Here is a 13813-nt window from a genome sequence, read left to right on the forward strand (position 1 = left end):
ATATATATATATATATATATATATATATATATATATATAGAGAGAGAGAGAGAGAGAGAGAGTGTTTATTTAAGTGATTACAGATGCACTGTGGATAGGTTTGTGAGTATGCACTGTATGGCAAGGCAGAGATATAGCTACAAATTGAGGGAGGCAAAAGGAAGGTATAGCCTCAGTAAGAATTCTGCCTCCCCAAATGAATTTTTCTTCATTCCTCAAATTTCTAGCATTGCATAAAGAGACACTGAAAATCATTCATCCCTAGAACTCTAATATTTGTTATGTTTGCTTTTCTATTGTAACTTCGTTTGCCCACTTTTTTGGAGGGATACCTAAACTGTATTTCTAAATATTGAAGTGCAGTGTCAAGTTACTGAAACATGAGGAGTTTGGTGAGTAAAGGAAGATGTAGGACCGGGAGAGAATCCCTATTGTGTGTGCAATGCCCATATTTTAACCCTCATACCTATATTTTTTACCTATATGGTAAAAGCAAAAGCAACGAAGGCTAGCTGGATTTCTGAGTCCAGATCTAGTAGTTGTACAACTGTAAATTATATGTAAGACTCTTTCCATTTCTTTGGTAGCAGCTTCTCTTTAACCAATGCAATGTTGTTCGATGTCAATAGAGGTGTCTGTAGAAATTATAACCAATGGAAACAAATAAATTAATCCAATGGAAAGTGTCCAGTGTTATATGGGGCATCTGCAGCAGATCCTTCCACTCTCACAAGAATGACATTTCCAGTCCCAAACACACTTTCTAGGCAGCCTAAATCAGCATCAGCAGACATATTTCCAAGTGAAATGCATAAGGCTGCACTATATTGTTGCCACCATTCACTTGTTGGACTAATTCTTCCAGAATCTCCATTGCTGACTAGGTAATTATGGGAGTTGTAGTCCTTAAAAGTAATGTTTTCAAACTGTAATCATGGATTGCTCTGCTCTCAAAAGCAAGCTGGCCTTTGGTTTGTTTGTTTAGCTTTGTTATCAATCATTAACTACTACAGGAGAAAGAAGAAGGAATCAGAGCTTGAAATTAATTCCCACTGAACTTTAATTATTAATTCACTATTTTTCCTAATTATTTCATCTAGCTTTCTAGATTCCCCAACTTACACTGAAATTAAAACATCCTTCAGTGAATAAGGTTGTTCCAACGAGTAAAAATTGGGGGCTGGGGCCTGGGGGGGGGGGAGGAATGCTGCCTCAGGAGTAGAAATACTAGAATTAGAGGGAAAATGTCACATGGATCTGTGGTTCAGCTGACTAACGTCAGTGTGATTTCTTGACAGCATGGAAAATGGAGGAAGACTTTCTGGAACCCAGGTCAAACAGCTGGGTTTGTGGACGAGGATGTAATTCTTCACTAAATTTCTTCTCACAGGAAGCAATGAGTAATTTTAGTGATTCTTTTCATTCTGTGAGAAGGTCGGCCCCATTCATACTGGGGTAAAAGACATGGAGGGAACTGGGATGATCCGGATGCCCCTCCCCCGAATCGTTCCGTTAGCAAGTGCCCACTACAGGGATGCAGGGAAAAGAGGCTCCTAAAGAATGCCTTCCCTTGCTCCCTTCTGCCCAGGGTTCTTTCCTCCTCCCCCTCCCCTCCGATGAGGGGAGGAAATGCCTTGCCCTTTGCCCACCCTCTGACCTAAATCCCTCCCTCAATTTGCCTTGATCGTGATCGAGGCCAAAGTTCTCATTCCCAGGACCCGAGGTTTTTAAAAAGAAACGGTATTTGCGCCGATTTCAAAAGACCCGCGCTAGGGGCCATTTAACACGGAACGGGTGTGCAAGCTCCGGATTCGCTTGTGTGAGATTCGGGGTGAGTAGGAACTTCACGTGATTGAATCGGTTTCAAAACCGATTTTTTTTTGTAATGTGAATGGGCCCTTAGAAAACCAAACAGTTTTTGAAAACTATTCACAATTCAGGGCTTATTCTGTGCAAAAATTGCACATTTCTTTCTTTGTTTTAAATAGCGTTTTTTGCACAGAAAATAATATTCTTGTGTAGAAATATTTTTTGCACCAAAAGTGCTGTTTTCTATGCAAATATCTTTAAACACTCTTTCCATCTCTATTTGTGGAGGAATAGAACAACTAAGTTCAGGAAATAACAACCTCCCATCACCCCCCCCCCCAAAATAAAATAGAGAGAGAATAATGGAGAAGAAATAAAAAAAGAATCTCTGAGTAGCATGTGATGGCAGGGGGAAGATTTTTTGCTTAGGAGTCTCAAGCAACCAAGCCCCTTTCAAAATGCCCCTTCCATAGGTCTGTATGTGTGGGAATCTTTCTGAGTGGGTGAGGTTGCTTTGTAACGCTGTTCAGTACCTTCTTATGTTTGGGGTTTAATTCCATTGTGTATCATTGTATTCTATGCATTGTAAAGGAGCCACCATGGTGTGGTGATTTGAGGATTCAGGAGTCGAGGATTCAAATTTTCACTGAGCCATTGAAACTCACTGGGTGACCTTAAACAAGTCATATTCTCTTAGCTTTAGAAAAAGGCAATGGCAAACCTCCTCTCAAAAAAGGGTTGCTATCTGTTGGTGTCACCTTGAAGGCATGTAACAGCAATTAAGAAATTATAATATTTGTTATGTGTGACCATGAGCCCCTTTTCATTTCTTTGGTGTATTACTCACACAGTGCCAGGCTCTTAGTTAATTAAATGACAAGTTTTCCTCAAATTCATCCTTCCTTTCTGTCTCTCGACTTTTCCTTCCACAGCTTCATATCCTTCCCATTCTGTGCTTTGCCTATCACCACCTCCTTTTCCATCCAGCATTTAAGGTGAGATTGGTTTGGATAAAAGTGAAGTTGACAATGAAAACTGAAAATGTTAGATAGTGTATTTGGGATTCCTGGCTACTGCATGCAAAACCTGTGTTCATCCACAGATTTTTGCAGACCACACTTTTTGTTTGGAATGGGAAGGCAGTAGTTCTGTTGTACAAATAAATGTTTTGCATATGCTCAGAGATTCTCAAAAATTTCAGATTAACAATTCTCCATTTTCAATTCACTGAATCAAGATCTTTCCTGCTCTCCACCTATTGAAGTGATTGTGGTGAATCAGTGCTCTCTGGCTGAAATAAAACATTCCTTCTTAAACTTTAAGACACAAGGCATTTGAAGAGTGAGCACTGTGTATGTGTTAGTAAAAGTGAGGGTGGAAGAAAAAGAGAGATGCAGACGAGTGACAAATAAAGTGGAAGAGGCTGTAAGATGAGGATAGCCTTACAAAACCTAATATATGTGTACCTCAGAGAGTCTATATTCCCACCATTCCAGATAATATTCCTGCTGTAGGCTTTGTAGTCCATTTGAGGGGGAAATCCAGGTTGGAGCAACCTTAAAAGGACCAAAACACTCCTTTTGAAGAAGCCAGTAACAAAATGTGCTGCACTACATTCAACAGTGACAACTTCCATTGCATTCTCTATAAATACCATGACCTGGCCCAACAGTAACATTTTAATTAATGAGCTAATTAACAGGGTCTCAAATTACATTAATTCAATCATCAGTGTTTATACTAGTGAATTAATTTTCCAATTTCCAATGCTCAACATTATAAGATTAATTTTCATGTCTAGTTTTCCAAACAGAAGGTTTCAGGCAATTTCCTGGTCTTACCTGGGGTTCCCTATTATTCCCTAATAGTTTCCCATAGAAATACTAATCAGGCCTAAGATTGTGAAATCAAGATCTGGCCCCTCTTCACCAGTCTTCAGCCAGTGGGAAGGGATCTCAGAACAAGAAGACTGATTTGAAAAGTATGTGTATGTATTTTTCCCATTTGGTGTACACAGTGTTTGTTATTTGAATGACATTTCTTGTTGTATGCCTTCAGTTATTTCCAATTTATGGCAACCCTAAGGCAAACTTATAACAGGGTTTTCTTGGCAAGATTTGTTCAGAGGGGGTTTGCCTTTGCCTTCCTCTGAGGCAGAAAGAGTTCACCCAGTGAGTTTCCATGGCCAAGCAGAGATTCAAAACCCAGTCTCCAGGGTTGTAGTCCAACTCTCAAACCATTTCACCACGCTGGCTCCACTTGAATAGCATATTTTGAACTAATGTGACTGATGCTTAATGCTATCATCAAGGGACACCCTCTATGTCACAAAACATCCCTGCATCTCAGGTTCTGACCTGGTAACACTAATAAGGCCCAATGCTGTTTCGCTTCCAAAATCAGATGAGATCAGTTGTGTTCAGAGTGGCAAAATGCTCTACTCATCACCTGTCAAATGTCTCACATCAGAAACCTTTAAATCTTTTCATGTGGCTGTGGTAAAGTCATACCTGACAACTCTGTTGAGTCAGCTATGTATGTATCAGTTGGCCCCAAGGCTGGTGCTACTATAGACAAAATGAAGCAGTGGTCTCAGCTGGCAGGTGCTGGAGGCTGATACAGTGTTGGACAACAAAGCTGCATAGGCAATGTAGTCTCTTCTGCACCTCCTCACCTAGCCTATCATCTTTGAAATAATCCAGTACCATTACCAAATGTCAGAAAATATGATTAAACAGTCACTTCAATCAACATTTGTATGTCAGATGAGTAGCAGAGTCTTGCCCTGTGCTTCAGACAATAAAATATCTTGGTCCAGCTCTAGCAAGTCCATGTTTTTTATTATTATTATTTATTAATCGTGTTTCTGTGTATGTACTTTCCACAGAGTTATAATTCAGTTACTCTAGAATGCAGAGGAGTCTTCATCATCTGCACCTTGTACACATCACATAGCACTTCCCTGACCAAACACTTTACGTTAAAGCTTAGAAGAAAAGGTTGAGCCCGGGGGGAAATGGCGGGGGGGGGGGGGGGAGGGGGTAAAACCAAGAAAAAACTGAAAAAAGAAAGAAAATCAATTACAGAATATTTTATTTTAGCATGATTAAAAAAACACAGACAATTTTTTTTCTTTCCCCTAATTTTTCCATGAGCCTTCACATCTCTAACTGAGGGCCATCTCCCCTATCATGGGCCCCACATGAAAGCTGTTCAATGGTGACTGTTTCTTTTGCATGGTTCTACGCCTATGTTTATAATCTCACAACTAAGATTAGGCCCCAGAGAATGGGTTTTTTCCATGCTACCACCACATATTTGGAATAGCAACCTATAGCAAGGCTGAGGAGCATTTCCATATAGCAACCCATATATGTGGTTGTAGCCTCCATTTACATGTGGTGCCCATATCATGTCAATTTGTCCTAAGGGCCAAAATCAATATTAGTTTATTAATTTTAAATCCCTATGCTTGAGGGATTTAAAAGAACAATACTAGGCACTGCTTGGGAAAGTAGCTTTCTTCTGAAAGCTAACTGCTAAGGCTATCAGATTTTTTTATTTTTATTTTATTTTTTATTTTTTTGTGAAATTGTGCTTGGAAAAGGCAGAAACAAGCCTCCCTTGACTGCAGCCTTAATTAACATTGGACTTCCAAGCATCAAATAGTAGCATTAGTACTAGTATTAAGTAGTGTAATTGTTTGCTCCATCCTTAAAGCATTGTCTAGTCTGGACCTGAGACTCTGATCCTTACTAATTCTAGATGAGATTTTATTTTGATCTTCTTTTAAAGAGGTGACTTAGAAGTGGGTCAGAAGTTGGTTGACAAGACTAAAATGATAGTGCAGAGACTTTGGGGGCTGTAAGGCTATTGATTGCTCAGGTGGAAAGGAGATTTCGTACTATGCTGTGTGGTCTATTTTAGTTGTTTTTAATTGTCATGGAGGACATTCTACTCAAGAGGACTTATCTCTTCATAAATGGTATTACATGTGCGCAAAATTGAATTGAGTACTTTCGCAATGTCCCTGTTTGAACAGGGGCTGCAGTGATCTTACACCATTCAGGCATCTGTTGTGTAATGGTGGAGTGACTGATGCCCAATGCACAAGGAACACTCCACATGGGACACTTCCAGATGTGCATCGAAACACCAGCTAAGAAGAGCTGGAGCACTATAGCAATGCCTGATGTTCACCAGGAGTGTCCATTGTTCATTAGAAGTATCTGGTGTATGTCAGAAGTGTCATTCCTGAATGTACACCTTTGCCATTCACTAGTAGAGTTTTGTTGCATTCCTGCAATTTAGCTATGGATTTGTAAAATTCTGAAAGATAGGTTGTGATGTAAGTTCCGATATTTTTAGTGCTTCCTATTCTATCAATAATTTGATTAATTTGATTATATTTTTAATATTTGCATGATGTGATTTTTTTTTTCTTGCTTTCTTTGTTTTTCCCCCCACTGTTATCTGTTTTAAGTTTTGTAAGCCATCCTGATATGGGGAAAAGACAGTATGATGAGGATGAAGATGAAGATGCTGATGATAAATGAAAGTTGAGTTCTTGTTCTGTTCTTTAAAGAAAGAACCAGTGTGGCATACTGTTTTGGATGTTGAGCTCTGGGAAACTAAGGGCCTGAACAGACAGGCCAAAATAAAGCTGGTTCGGGTCACTTTGGAGGTATGCTGTTTAAATTACACAGCTTTAGCACAGCTTCTGGCCTCTTAGGACACATGCATCATTTAAAAAGCATACCTCCAAAGTGTCCCGAACCAGCTTTATTTTGGCCTGTCTGTTCGGGCCTAAAGTTTCGAATCCCTGCTTGGCCACGGAAACCTACTGGGTGACTTTGGTCAAGTCGCACTCTTTTAGTCTCAGAGGAAGGCAAAGACAAACCTCCTTCAAATTAATCTTGTCAAGAAAACCCCATGACAGGATTGCTCCATCAACAACAGCAATAAATTAAATAGCACCCAGTATCTTTTTATTAAGTTAAACATAGTATTAGAAGAATGTTGTGAAATTGCCTTCCTTGGAGGTTTTTAGCAACTGGACAGACATTCTTATAGGATTCTTCAGTACAGGATACTGTCTTATGGGATATTGTGTTAAGATGATAGGTTGTACTGAATAAAATGCTGCATTTGTTCTAAAGTTCCTGATCCTTTAGCCTACTTAGCCACAGCAAAATGAAGAGCACAGAATATAAAATAAAGCACAGATAGAAACAATATGTATCAGAAGTAGATGAAGATAGTTAATATAGATGCTGTAACCACTGTCACTTTCTTTCCCCTATATGCTATATTAGCATCTTTATTTGATGAAACTGTGGAAGTTAGTGTGATATATTTTGTGTCTTTTGGCTGATCTAATAGGGGTAGCAGCACAGGATAGATTTTAGAAACAGCATGAATATGTCAGTAGAACATGACCATAGAAGATCCAGCATGAATTCCTAGAGCTGACTATATCCTCAACTATTTTTATTTGATGATTCAGGGGCTATACAGACCACCCCAAAGGGGCAGTCTGCAGCTGCACCTTTACTGGCTGGATTGGGCCTGTGCCAACCTCACGTTGGGGCCCTGATCCGGCCTCTGGAGAGTGCAAAAAAGTGCCACAAAAAGCAGCTCCCTTTTGCATTCTGCAAGGGGTGTCATAACTGTGATGGCACAGCTTTATGACATCCCTTCCGCGCTGCAACATGTAGATGCAGCACCAGAGTTGGGCATGATGGCGCATGCCATGTAGACTGACGTGCCAAAATGGCACCCTAGGGGCAGAGTTAGGGCATCCAGCATAAGGACACTGCACCCTAATTCCACTCATAGGCCGACACAAAGTGCTGATCTGTATAGGCCCTCAGATACTTTTCAGCTGGGTTATCAGTTACATTCTAATACAGTATGCTTATGTATTTTCAAAAACTACATCTTAGTTTCTTGTTGACATACTAAAAATTCTATAATAAAACATAATTTAATTAATCAAAGTTGCCAAAGGAAGGCTATTTTCCCCACATAACAGGGACACCCTGGCACCAAAATAGCTTCAAAAATGAGCAGGCTCTAATCCCTACTGATTATAATTAGCCCTCACCACTTTAAAATTACTCCCCACTGATTAATCACCTTAATCTTATTTAGTTGATTGTTCTATCAATTAATATTTATGTTCACGTTGCCTTACTCTTCCAGCTCTTGTCATATGGCATCAAGGTTGATCCCCTAGCAAAATTTCATCTCCAAACTGAGAACAAGCTTCGTAGGCATCATAAAAGTGCCACATTATTTGAGGAAACAAAACTCAGACAAGTTACTTTGGTGAATACAACTCCAATAATTCCCATCCCTACAAGTCTGGAAATTTTACTCCAAAATCCCTCAGGGTTCTGGAAGTTGAATTGCAAAATAGTTTTTTCAAGCTTTGTGGGGGAATGATGGCATACTGGGAACAGTGGTACAAATAGTGACTGCAAGGTTTTTTTTTAAAAAAGCTAGCTTCTGAGGGTTGTTGTTAGGACAGTTTGTCTGGCTTTGCTTAAAATTCCTCAGATATTTCACTGAAGGGGAATAGTAAATCTGTTATTAATATTGTTTTCAGCAAAATTTTGGGAACAATTCTGGTGGCTTTTACATTATTTTACTCTTCAGGGGCTGACCCAAGCATTTCTGTGCTTATAAAACTATTCTCTCTTCCTTTACCAATGACAACCAAAAGAATTAAGAATGTGTATGCACTGTTTTTTAGACAAGAACGTTATCTGCATCTCTGACCTTGCAAAGCTGAAGAAGGTTGCCATATGCACGTAGAAGCAAAATGCGCTTTACGCTCATCCACCTAAGCACATAAGTTGGCATGACATGACCTGATAAGATGTGGAATGAAAGTGAAAAGGATGGAAGCAATTTATATGTTTAGAGAAGAGAGTGTGGATATGTTCACACCTGGTTAGCAACCCATTTCTTGCTTAGAAAGTCAAGCCAATCAGACCCACCCTTGAGTTTGTGTACATCTTAACAGGTTTGATCCGGTCCCGCATTCGAGGAGCTGATATGGCACAGGCAGGAGTTCTTACCTTTCTGGACAGTCACTGTGAGGTGAACAAGGACTGGTTGCTGCCTTTGCTACAAAGAATCAAAGAGGTAAGTGTCATGAGAGAAGGAGGTCCATATCAGTGCCCTTGAATAATAACCTGTGTTAACTGTACTTATTTGCAACTTTTTGATAGGGGAGCCATTGGTTAAAAACACCTGGAAAAGTGGCCCCAAAAGTTTGAGCATTATAATAGAAATGAATACATTGTTTAGAAGCAGAATGTGGGAATGTTACTTCTTTCGATTACAGCTCCCAAACTCCCTTGTCCCACAATGTGTCATTTAAAAAGAAGAAGAAGAAGCTTCTTTTCTATGCTCTAGCAGGAACATGGGAAGCTGTCTCATATCACATCAGACTATTTTTCTACCCACTTCTCAGTACTGTCATTTTTGACTGGCAGTGGCCTCAACAAGAGAAAGTATATCCCATCATCTGCTTCTTGTCTCTTTTGTGTGGATATAACAAAGTGTGAACTTGAAACAATCTGCTTGCTAAACAAGATATGCATGCTTTACTACCCAGCTGTGATTCTTCCCCTTCAGAATGTGCTTCAGTGGACCTAAGATGCTGCAAATTGTGTAAGAATGAGGCCTCAATTTGAGTTTGTTGATTCAGACTCACAGATATTGGTTTGTTGGTAACTTCCATGTCAGTGGGTCAGTGTATCCACATTGGTTTTCAGTCCAAACTTTAGAGGAACTCTCCCACGTGTTAAACCCTATCCCTCAAATAGATTCAGAACCTTGAATGCCTTCAGGCTAAATTTCAGAGCAGATTCACTGGCCCACTGACATGGCCCAATAAAATCTCCTGGCACAACATGTTAATAAAATAGACTTTCTTCTCAATACACTTTGCTTATATGACAGTTCTCTGCATTTGCTTATCCCCCCCCCCCCCCCACCAACTTATTAAGTTTTAACAGGGCACAGTTAAAACAAGCTGGCTGGGTCTGCTCACCGCATTCCATTGGTATCTTTCTAAAGTCATGGCAATGGACAAGGTTAGACCCATTCCCAAATGAACAGACCAGTACCCCACCCCCTTTCTCTGATGCGTGAAGTGACAGATGAGGCCCAGAAGTGAGGGACAGAACAAGCAAAGGAGAGACTCTCCCCTTGTGTATGCAAATTAAGTTAGCAGAGCCCCAGGGCGCCTGTCAGAGTCGCTGAGTGGTACAAGGGGAATGGCGGGCAAGGCTCCAGCCAAGTTTTTAATTAGGCCTGTGTTCAATTCCCAGTGCTGAATGATTTAGGGGAGTGATGGCTCTTTGAATAGGGGCTGAATTTAATTTCATGCAAATTAAGCTTTAATAAATTGATTTAATGGGAATTATATCCTGCTGATTTTTTTTTTCCTGCAGCAAACAATGGTGTTCTTTTTCTGATGAGGACAGAAGACATGAGATTAAAGCACAAATATTGTCCTTCTCTGTGAGATAAAAGCATTTCTTTTGTGTCCTCAAGGCCTTTCCATGTGTACAGAGAATACTTCCCTACATTGCCTTCTGACAATGTACCTTGTAGCTTTAGTGAACTCACTTTGCCTGGACATTGTTGAGTATAAAACAGATCTGTAAAGGTTTCCCAGTGATGTTGCTTGTTCAGTGTTCTGAATATATATGTACAAAGAGAGGAGAAAGTATAGCTGTGCTCAGAAATAACTGTTAAATGTTTGTCCCCTCTATTAACTGTATTAGCCATTTGTTTTTCTTATTTACCATCAAGTCAACCTTGATGTATGTTGGTCCTGTGAATGAGAGACCTCAACTGCCCCATTCAGATCTTGCAAACTTAGGGCTGTCAATGTGAAGTCAAAGTCAAGGCTGTCACTTCTTTGACTGAATCAATCCACCTGTAGTGTGGACTTTCTCTTTTCTTTACTGGCTTCCCTTTTACCTAGCATTATTGTCTTTCCAGTGAGTCACATTTTCTCATGGTAAATCCACAGTATTACAGACTCGGTTTAGACATCTTGGCATCTAGTGATGCAGCTGTTAAAAAAAGACAATGAGAATTGTAGGTTGCATCAATAGAGGTATAGTGTCTAGACTGAAGGAAGTACTAGTGTCCAGTTGATGTGAAACATACAGTTCTATGCTTATTTTTTTTACATGCTGGGGGAGGCTAGTGAACAGTCTTAGGTGCTCTCCTCTTTTCTCTTTGTTTTGCTTTTCATGTATTCTTAAAGAACGGATTCTGGAGGCAGCTGCTGTTTACCTTGGCTCTTGTAGATAGGCACATGCAGCTACAGTAGGATCTGTTAGAAAAGAATCCAGCTAAAGCTTTGTTTACAAGCATTATTTATTGCAGACACACTGCTGCACACAAACACTGAGAGTTTGTGGTTCTCCAGCCCTCTTTTACTATCATCCCAGTGCTGATGCTGCTGAAAACCTAAATTTAGATAGATGAGGAAGAAAAGAGTATTGAGTGGGTGTAAAAATCCTAAGGAGTTTCAGTGTCAGGCATGTCTGTCACACTAGAAGGCATAGAGTATTCTGTAGATGTCTGCTTTTTATATTTATAAGAGTTATTCCCAGATGTTAAGCATGTTTTCTTGGAAGCAAAGCCCACTGATGTCAATGGGGCTTATTCTGAGTGTGCTTTGCAATGAGGAATGGATCTTTGTTGGTAAATGGATCTATGTTGGTAAGGGCTTTTAACCTTCTTTACTCCTTTTCTGCATCTCTGCTCACTCTCAAATCTCTCTGCCTAAGTGGTAATGTTGCCTTTTCCGCATAAGATGTTTGATGAGTTAGAGCCAGCAGGATGGCAGCTCGAGCTGTATTTTCCTTGCAGCACTGGGGAATGTAGCTCATGCTCAGAGCTGATGTGATGGATGAATGTGGATGCCATATGCAGCAGTGCTGTAGGAATTTCATTACATGGTTGTGGCGGCAGCCTGGCCTGAATGAAGCATAAAAGCAAAATGTCACTTCTGCTAACTTCCCTTATTCATAATTCTTTTTCTTTTCATTTTCCCTTTTTTAAAAAAGCACAATCAAAATTGAAGCATGCATGAATGCTGGAAATAGGAGTCAGCTCAGTGATTTTTTTCCTACTCTTGCACTTGAATGAGAAATCTGCTTTTAGTATGGGGCTCCTTGAATTGTAGAATAAGGCTTGTGGAAGATGGAGTGCAAAAGTAAAGAAATGTTCAGGGTTGGCACATCGCATGCCTAGGGCAATGAAGAAGAGAAGCAAAAGCAGAGCTTTTTGGAAATTACCCAGTCAGCCTAATGCATGGTTATGAAATGAAAAAGCCAGAGGGACATGCTTCTGTTAGGCTGAAATGGCTGAACATCAGTGATCACAGTAGAGCACGGAAAAGTTACTTTTTGGATTATAATTCTCAGAATTCCTCAGACAGTATGGCCAAATGGTCAGGTTGGCTGGGGGATTCTGGAAGTTGTAATTCAAAAAGTAAGTTGTCCAAGCTCTGGTTAACATCATGATAATGATAATGATGGCTGTGATGATGGAATGATGGTTATGACAATGACAAAGAACAACTGTAATTTTAATGCATCTTTCTTTGTATGCTACCTTTTTTTCATTCTATTCTGGAAGGGTGGAGGCAGGTTGCAAAACACCCTGACAGTTCCAATGAAGAGCAATAGACAGAGGAGGAAAGAATTATTTATTCTTTACCTACAGAAAGGAAGCACTGAGAAATGCGTGTTTGGCAGCAGAGTAGAACCCCCATGCCCCTGTTTGTGTCTCTCCAAGACTGAAGTTCCTCCCAATTTAGCAACCCGTGATGAGGTTCACAAAGTTGAAATGAAGATTCTTTTATTGTTAACACACTCATCATTTGGCCTGGGTTATCTCAGCTGCCAATCTTGGCTTTCAAACCTTCTCCAACCTGGTACCATCCACATGTTGTGGATGCAATACCTTATTCTCATCCATGAAGGAAGCTGTAGTCCCACACAACTGAAGGTAACAGAGTAATCTGGCCTAGCATAGTTAATGCAAGATTTGTGAGAAAAACAAAGGGTGAGGATGTGATTTGATGCCAACCCAGTGCATACCTTTCATGTTAGGGTGAGCGGGAAATGATATGCCTATTTTTTGCACAAGTCTGGGCTGGAATAACAGAGCTGGCAGTGAGCTTGAAAGCAACCCATCAACAAATCAGGCTATGGTTCGACATAGCAGTTGATAAGACTGAAATATTTCCTTAACCCTCACCTGTGGGGGAGTGAGAATCAGTATGTAGAGAGATCCTATAATACCTTTGAGACTAACTGAAAGAAAGAAATTGGCAGCATGAGCTTTCGCAGACATCTCTCTACTTCCTGAGATGCAAGTTCATGTTGCCAACTTCTTTCTTTCAGTTAGTATTAAAGGTGATACAGGCTCTCTCTATGTGCTGATTCTACAAACTAACATGGCTATATTTTTGACCTCTAGTGAGAATGCTTCTGTTCTGGGTTCCAGTCAGTAGACCATGAGTTTTTTTCATACAGTTGGCTATCTATATCCACAGATTTTTTATCCACAGATTCAGGTGTCCACAGCTTGAAAATATTCAAAGAATATATAAATTTTAGAAAGCAGACCTTGGTTTTGTCATTTTATATAAGGGATACCATAGTCCCTAAATTATGGAATAGTCTACCAGAGGAGATCTGTCTTATCCCTACCTTAGATGCCTTTAAGAAGTCACTAAAGACGGATCTCTTCCGGCGAGCTTTCCCTTGGGATTTGGTACAGAGATGAAGATTAAGATCCCCCTCTCTCAGTATGATGGTATATGAATTGATGTTTGGAGATTTTAAGGAATTAATCGGGATGTATAATTCAGTATTAGTATTTTACTGATTGTTCAATTGCATTGTATTATTTTAATGATGTAATCCTGCTTCGATCATTGGAAGAGACAGGACATATA

The 13813-nt window shown here is 39.9% G+C and overlaps 1 protein-coding gene across 3 annotated transcripts in view; it reads left to right on the forward strand.

Annotated features, from left to right (window-relative positions):
- Positions 1-13813, forward strand: part of GALNT14 (polypeptide N-acetylgalactosaminyltransferase 14) — a 384373-nt gene that overhangs the window by 314744 nt on the left and 55816 nt on the right. For all 3 annotated transcript variants that reach the window (XM_042438475.1, XM_042438484.1, XM_042438494.1), the window contains one exon: positions 8840-8961. In XM_042438475.1, the coding sequence (XP_042294409.1) occupies positions 8840-8961 (122 nt within the window). The remainder of the gene's footprint in view (positions 1-8839; positions 8962-13813) is intronic.

The sequence above is a fragment of the Sceloporus undulatus genome, chromosome 1 (assembly GCF_019175285.1).
Source record: "Sceloporus undulatus isolate JIND9_A2432 ecotype Alabama chromosome 1, SceUnd_v1.1, whole genome shotgun sequence".
NCBI classification, from domain to species: Eukaryota; Metazoa; Chordata; class Lepidosauria; order Squamata; family Phrynosomatidae; genus Sceloporus; species Sceloporus undulatus.